The sequence below is a fragment of the Oncorhynchus mykiss genome, chromosome 5 (genome assembly GCF_013265735.2).
Source record: "Oncorhynchus mykiss isolate Arlee chromosome 5, USDA_OmykA_1.1, whole genome shotgun sequence".
NCBI lineage: Eukaryota > Metazoa > Chordata > Actinopteri > Salmoniformes > Salmonidae > Oncorhynchus > Oncorhynchus mykiss.
The window spans coordinates 59,590,845-59,599,320 of NC_048569.1; the positions used below are offsets into that span (position 1 = coordinate 59,590,845).

The window sequence follows — 8,476 nt, forward strand, 5'->3', positions numbered from 1 at the left end:
TAAAGGCACAGTCAACTTAGGTTATGTAAAATTCTGACCCACTGGAATTGTGATACAGTGAGTTGTAAGTCAAATAATCTGGCTGTAAACAATTGTTTGGAAAAATGACTTGTGTCATGCACAAAGTAGATGTCCTAACCGACTTGCCAAAACTATAGTTTGTTAACAAGAAATTTGTGGGGTGGTTGAAAAACGAGTTTTATTGACTCCAACCTAAGTGTATGTACCCTTCTGACTTCAACTGTAAACACTGGCCTGATGCCCTCCTAGTAGAAACAGTCTCTTGTGACACATCCTAGAAAACATCATGGTCCAACCACTTCGACATACATGTACCATGAAAACATTATGAAAGTCTCTTCCCGTAATCATCATGGGGCAACTTGAGCAATAGGATTCAAGTATTGCAGCGGTCAAAAGCAGGGCGCAAGTAGTGGATGGGAAAAGTGTTTACATCAGTGAGATTAAGTCTGACCTTTGACATGTGGAAAATTACAGGGGGGAAATATATATAATGTATATATTTAAAAAACAACATTGTGGTGACCTTATGCAAGTGTGGATTAGCCTATATCTATTTAGCAATTAACGCGTTGATTGGGTGGCATCCATCTATGAATAATCACGTTCTGAAGCATTTCACAATTGGTGTGTTTTCTTTTGGCCAGTGACGAAACACCCCCTCAGTGTCAATAATCTCTTGCTTCTCGTGTCTGTGTTGGTCGCTTTGGGTGTGGTGTCATGTGAGTAACCTTCTGAGTGTAGGGCTTCCTTCCTCATCGCTTCTATAGAGTGGAACACATCTGCACTACCAGCCCACATAGGGGGTGGCTGTCCACACACCGCATCACTACCAACAGCATCGCTGCACCAGTAAGTGACATTTGTTCTTCAAGTGTTTATTGTGTTAAAATCAAAAGGATACATTATTTGTCTTTATGTGTTAGCCTATTCATATGAAATGATACAATCAGATAATGATTGGGATGGAGAGCCAGGTGTATTGTCACATTTAATTTAACTGTAGCCGTAAATATGCAAGGTATTTGCTGTCATGTACAAGCTTTTGCTCCCATGCAACAAATTACAACACTAATTATGCATAAAAGAACATCTAGAAATGTAAAGGTTATAAAGGTGTGTTATAAATGTAATATTATATAAATATTATATATATGTAATATGGTACTTTTTATTTCACTCCACAGTGGAAAACAGTTAATACTTAGCAATTTTGGGAGAGTAGGATGTTGTTTTTCAGTCATTACTACTAACAGGGATTTGGAAATAGTTGTTTTCAAACTTTGAAAGATGTTGGCTTCACATGCAGATTTAAACCCCCTTCCTGGCCGCAGCTGGCTGCTCCTCTCAACTAACCACATGGTGGTTTAAACAGCACCACAGAGGTTTAAATGGCCCTAATGCCTGCTAGTGGAGGCAAGCAGTTTTATGATGAGAATCCATGCCAGTCAACTGACAAAATGTCATCTCACTGTCTAAACATTTGTTGTATTTGTGGGATTTTGGGGGATTTCTTTCAGCTTTTCACAATACATTTATAAACAATGCAATTTGACCAAAAAACACATTATTTTCATTACCTGCAGTTTATGCCCTACAAACAGCTTAGAACATATTATCGCATATCAGACATCTTTTCATATCAAACATCTTCCTGTGTTTGCTAGGTGGGTTGTGAGACAGCAGAGCTCCAGTGGAGAGACTGTTTTAGCCTGAGTCTGAGCCCACATCAGGAGTTCTACACTCACCCAAGTCCTGCCTTGTCCAACCCGACCCAGCCATTTTCTGACTTGCCAAGCCCTTCACTACCCAGCCATGGATGCCCTGTCCTCCCTGAGCTCCTCAACCTCCTGCTCTCATCTGTACCTCTGGGCCAGCAACACCACCAACAGCAGCGCTATTAACATTGATGTGATCCTGGAGCACTACAACCACACAGGGCGCCTGCAGCATCGCGTGCCCCGCCAGGGTGGCCTGAGCTCAGCAGCGGTCCTCTCCCTCTTCATCAGCGTCCTCATCATCCTGGAGAACCTGCTGGTCCTAGTGGCCGTGCTCTCCCGGATCCTCCACAGCCGCCGCTGGGTCTACGTGTGCATCGCCAATATCACCCTGAGCGACCTGCTGGCCGGGGCGGCCTACGTGGTCAACATCTGGATGTCGGGCAGCCAGACGTTCAGACTGAGCCCGGCTCTGTGGCTGTTCAGGGAGGGGGTACTGTTCGTGGCCCTCGCCGCCTCCATCTTCAGCCTGCTGCTGATAGCTGTGGAGCGCTACACCACCATGATGAAGCCGCTGCACCAGAAGTCGGCCAGGAAGACGTATCGTATCTACGGCCTGGTGGCGCTGTGCTGGATCGTGGCCTTCGCCATCGGCTTCCTCCCCCTGCTGGGCTGGAACTGCGTGTGCAGCCTGGAGAGCTGCTCTACCCTGCTGCCACTCTACTCCAAGAGCTACATCCTCTTCTCCCTGCTCATCTTCTCCCTCATACTGCTGGCTATCGGCGTGCTCTATGGCGCCATCTATAGCCACGTGCGCAGCAGCTCCAAGTTGGGCTCCCAGCGCAGCCGCAAGCGCTCCCTGGGGCTGCTGAAGACAGTCATCTCCATCGTGGGTGTGTTCATCATATGCTGGGGGCCTCTGTTCATCCTGCTGCTGGTGGACTTCTTCTGTGTGTCGCGGCAGTGCGCACCGCTCTTCAGCGCCGACTGGGTCATCGCCCTGGCCGTGATAAACTCGGCCCTGAACCCGGTCATCTACACCCTGGGCAGCACAGAGCTGAGGAAGGCCATTGCCGGCTTGTTGTGCTGCTGCTGCCTCAGGGCAGGCCTCTGTCACCCTGACACCTTTGTGTCCAAGGAGACCAGCAGCACCGGGAGCATCAGGCACAGCAGCCTGAGGAACAGTTTCAATAAGATCAGGAGTCTCACTGTCAGTCCCCCGCCTGCACCCAATGCCCCCAAGAAGAGCCGCCGCCTGAGCTCCACCACCACCTGCCTGTCTGTGTCAAGCGGTTAGACCACAACGGGCTGCCTGGGGCAGGCGTAGTTGTGTGTGTCTTTGAGAGACATAGAGAGAGAGAGAGAGAGAGAGTCAGTGGAGGCTCCTCAGAGGAGGAAGGGGGGGGGGACCTTCCTACTCAGGGAGTTTCATAAAAGTAAAAATATTAAAAATACAAATATCAATTATTAATTTGTAGTAAACTGCAATTAAAGCCAGACTAAGTCAAAAAAATATGACTAAATCTAATCAAACTTTAAATGCAATTTAAATCAAGTTTGATTTGATTTAGTCCTATTTTTTTAAATGCTATTTAAGTAAAGTTTAATTTGATTTAGTCTTACTCTTTAACTTAGATTTTTGGTTGAGAAGGAGACATGAATCCAACATATTAATGACTAATGACAGTTTGTGCCCAGTGGGTCAAGGTAGGTATAGGGCAAATTCTAGTATCATGTAGTAGCCTAAACCTATCGATGTTACATTGAGCTGGATGAATGGAATAGTCATCCAATATGCTGAAATAGAAATAAGGCCAAGCTCATAAGAAAAATATTGTCCTCCCAAATCTGAAAGGGCACTAACTGCCGCTGGTGTGTGTGCATGTGTGTGTGTGTGTGTGTGTGTGTGTGTGTGTTACCACAGAGAATGCAGTTCCTCCATTATCTAGCTCCACCCAAATGTGGCCTTGATACAACCAGGTCTAACGGTTTTCTCTGTTGTTGGTTTTGTTCATTGTCTTCATTGTCATCAGCCCAGGACCTGGTACACTGACGAAAGAGCATCTTTGTGGTTCTCTGTTTCTGTAGAGCAACACCAATCTGTTTCATTTTATGCATTCCAAAAAAGTTTTTTTTTTTTATTAAAAAAGGAGTTCAAACTCGTTCAAGATTTATCATAAAAGATGCACCATGGAAGCTGCTTTTGTTTCACTGTTTCAGCCTTGAAACAGATACTCTTTTACTGTGAAGATGGTTTTCATTGAAATGGGTGCTTTTTTATTGCACCACTTAAATATAACTGAATTAAAAACAACAACAAAAAATATGTAGATATATTTAGAAAATGCAATATTATTTATACATACACTGAGTGGACAAGACATTAAGGACACCTGCTCTTTCCATGACAAAAACTGACCAGGTGAATCCAAGTGAAAGCTATGATCCCTTATTGATGTCACTTGTTAAATCCACTTCAATCGGTGTAGATGAAGGGGAGGAGACGGGTTAAAGAAGGATTTTTAAGCAACTCAATATTTGGAAGATGTCCCTAATGTTTTGTACACTCAGCGTACATTGTACAGAATGGTAGTTGAATACATTTTTTTCAATTGGTTAAACATTTATATAATGTTGTTTTTAAGAGTATACATTTGTTGAACGCTTTACTATTGCTGTTATTCTGAAAGAGGATTATATTTCTGTTATTTTGTACATTGACAATGTGTAAATAAATATTTTAACAAAATATGTGTCTTGTGGAAAGAGAGTTTTTTTTAAACTGTTTTTCAACAGAACATTGTACGAGTGGCAGCAACATGCTGAATTACAACCTACATTTGAATATTAAAACTCAATAAACAGCAGATGTAGACAATTAACTCTTAAGCAGGTAAACCTTGGCTGGGATGGCACAGCAACGGAAACGCTCAGTCCAGTTGTATTACTGGATCACTACTGGGTAAATGGAAATGAACCATTGACTCCCATAAGCAATTAGCAACATCTACCTCAAGGTGGAGACATGTTACCATGAGCTTGCGTGAAGATGTTGCTTCACCTCCAACGGCAAGTTTCATCAGTGCTGCTTGCATAGTCACAGAAACATAGAATTCAGTAAACAGTGATCTCTGAGCTACTTAACATCTGATGAGGTTAACTCATGAGTCATGCATAGAAATGGATATCAACACGTCGCCAACATTTCCAGACATTAGGATTAGAAAATGTACAGATTCCTTCCATGTGAGATATGAAGTGACAAGAGTAACTATGTTTGCAGAGAATGTATTCCTTTTAAGATCATTTTCTGGCTCCGAGCAACATATTTCTTTTGAATGACTGAATTTCCAGTATGTCCAGAAAACCTCTTTGTTTTGTGACCCCAGATCTGTGAGTGAGGTGCAATGGTGAGAGTTGAAACGAAACGCCTAAAGGTATTTAATTCATTAATTAAGACTTTGACATCGTGTAAAGATAGGGGAGATAACTGGAAGTTACCCCTAAGCCATGTACTGAGTTGTCTGAGCTCTGGTGCGTGCAGTTTGTTTTGTCACTAGGTGAGAACATATTAACATAGCTCCAGAGTGGCAAAGCGGTCTGAGGCACTGCATCTCAGTGCTTGAGGTGTCACTGCAGACACCCTGGTGCAAATGCAGGCTGTATCACAACCGGCTGTGATTGGGAGTCCCATAGGGCGGCGCACAATTGGCCCAGCACATTTTGATCAGTCATACAGCGGTGAGGAAGGACACTGGTCACACACTGGTTGAATCAACATTGTTTCAGCTTAATATGTCAACGCATTGTGACATGGAATCAACATGGAAAATACATTGGATTTGAGAAAAGTCATCAACAAGTACTGTTTTCATCTAATTTCAACCAGCATTGTAAACATTGCAATTAGGGTCAAACTTCAACTTAAATACATGGACTTAACCTGGCCAACAGGTTGTTACATCAATCTACACTGAACAAAAATATAAACACAACATGTAAAGTGTTGTTCCCATGGCTCATGAGATAAAATATAAAATCCCAGAAATGTTCCATATGCACAAAAAGCTTATTTCTCTCAAATTGTGTGCACAAATTTGTTTACATCTCTTTAAATTGAGCATTTCTCCTATGCCAAGATAGGGCATGTCAAGAAGTTGATTCAACAGCATGATCATTACACAGGTGTACCTTGTGCTGGGAACAATAAGAGTCCGCTCCCTAGTGGGTTGGCTGCCAAGTGGCTGGGCCTATGCCTTCCAAAGCCCACCCATGGCTGCACCCCTGCCCAGTCCTGTAAAATCCATAGATTAGGGCCTCATAGATTTATTTCAACTGAAAATTCCATGTGGAAATGAAAAAACAAATCACTAGGTGAGAACATATGAAATATACACCATGTATACTAAAAATGTGGAACATCTTCCTAATATTGAGTTATGCAGTGCCTTCGGAAAGTATTCAGACCCCTTGACCTTTTCCCCAAAAAATATATGTGATGTTATTCTAAAATTGATCAAATTATTTGTTTTCCTTGTCAATCTATACACAATACCCCATAATCACAAAGCGAAAACAGGTTTAGAAAATTTAGCAAATTTATTACAAATAAAAAAGTTTTCGGACCCTTTGCTATGAGACTCGAAATTGACCTCAGGTGCATCCTGTTTCCATTGAGCATCCTTGAGATGTTTTTACAACTTGATTGGAGTCTACCTGTGGTAAATTCAATTGATTGGACATAATTTGAAAAGGCACACACCTGTCTATATAAGGTCCCACAGTATACAGTACATGTCAGAGCAAAAACTAAGCCATCAGGTCAAAGGAATTGTCCATAGATCTCCGAGACGGGATTGTGTCGAGGCACAGACCAGGGGAAGGCTACCAAAAAAATGGCTGCAGCACTGAAGGTCCCCAAGAGTTGCCTCCATCATTCATTTTTTGCCTCCCCAATTTCATGGTATCCAATTGGTAGTTACAGTCTTGTCCCATTGCTGCAACTCCTGTACGGACTCGGGAGAGGCAAAGGTTGAGAGCCCCGCGTCCTCCAAAACACGACCCATCCAAGCCGCTCTGCTTCTTGACACAATACTCGTTAACCCGGAAGACAGCCGCACCAATGTATCGGAGGAAACACCGTACATCTGGCGACCGTGTTAGCGTGCATGCGCCCGGCCCACCACAGGAGTCGCTAGAGCGCAATGGGACAAAGACATCCCGACCGGCCAATCCCTCCCATAACCCGGACAACGCTGGGCCAATTGTGCGCCGCCCCATGGATCTCTCGGTCGCGGCCAGCAGCGACAGAGCCTGGACTCGAACTAGGATTTCTAGTAGCACAGCGAGCACTTAGACCACTCCGCCATTCGGGAGGTCCCCGGCCGCCATCATTCTTAAATGGAAGACATTTGGAACCACAAGGGCTCCTCCTAGAGCTGGCTGCCCGGCCAACCTGAGCAATCGGGGGAGAAGGGCCTTGATTAAGGAGGTGACCAAGAACCGGATGGTGACTCTGACAGAGCTCCAGAGTTCCTCTGTGGAGATGGAAGAACCCTCCAGAAGGACAACCATCTCTGCAGCACTCCACAAATCAGGCCTTTATGGTAGAGTGGTCAGACGGAAGCCACTTCTCAGTAAAAGGCACATGACAGCCCGCTTGGAGTTTGCCAAAAGGTACCTAAAGACTTTCAGACCATGAGAAGCAAGATTCTCTGGTGCAATGAAACCAAGATTGAACTCTTTGGCCTGAATGCCAAGCATCACATCTGGAGGAAACCTGGCACCATCCCTACAGTGAAGAATGGAGGTGGCAGAATCATACTGTGGGGTTGTTTTTCAGCAGCAGGAAATGGGAGACTAGTCAGGATCGAGGGAAAGATGAACGGAGAAAAGTGCAAAGAGATCCTTGATGAAAACCTCCTCCAGAGCGCTCAGGACCTCAGACTGGGGCAAAGATTCACCTTCACCCCAGTCAACAACCCTAAGCACACAGCCAAGACAACGCAGGAGTGGCTTCGGGACAAGTCTCTGAAAGTCCTTGAGCGGCCCAGCCAGAGCCCGATCGAACATCTCTGGAGAGACCTGAAAATAGCTGTGCAGTGACACTCCCCATCAAACCTGACAGGGCTTGAGAGGATCTGCACAGAAGAATGGGTAAAAACTCCCCAAATACAGGTGTGCCTAGCTTGTAGCGTCGTACCCTTGAAGACTCAAGGCTATAATCGCTGCCAAAGTACTTCAATAAAGTACTGAGTAAAAGGTCTGAAAACTTACGTAAATGTGATAGTTCCGGTTTTTATTTGTAATACATTTGCAAAATATGCTTTGTCGTTATGTGGTATTGTGTGTAGATTTATGAGGGGAAAAAACTATTGAATACATTTTAGAATAAGGCTGTAACGTAACTAAATGTTTTAAAATGTCAAGGGGTCTGAATACCTTCCGAATACACTGTATATTGGGTGGCAGAAAGTATGTTGAATTTCAAATTTTATTAGACATATTTTATTTGACCTTGTTTCAATGTTGGTAGTAAAATGGTATGTTTGAATCAACATCTTGCTTTCATCCTAAACAAAGAGGTATATTGAAATATGAACATTGACTCCTACTGGTATATGAAGGGTAATGCACTTCAGTGAGTAAATTCAACATAATTTCAAGTCAATGTGTTTAAGTTGAAGTTTTACCCTAATTTCAGTGTTTACAGTGCTGGTTGAAATGAGGGTAAAAGA

At 43.7% G+C, this 8,476-nt stretch overlaps 1 protein-coding gene across 1 annotated transcript; it reads left to right on the forward strand.

Moving 5' to 3' along the window:
- Positions 1–215: 215 nt before the first annotated feature.
- LOC110524186 (sphingosine 1-phosphate receptor 4) lies at positions 216–4,492 on the forward strand. The gene is made up of 2 exons (XM_021603594.2): positions 216–873; positions 1,689–4,492. Exon 2 carries the CDS (start codon positions 1,837–1,839, stop codon positions 3,034–3,036), a length of 1,200 nt encoding a protein of 399 aa, XP_021459269.2. The 5' UTR covers positions 216–873; positions 1,689–1,836; the 3' UTR covers positions 3,037–4,492.
- Positions 4,493–8,476: the final 3,984 nt, after the last annotated feature.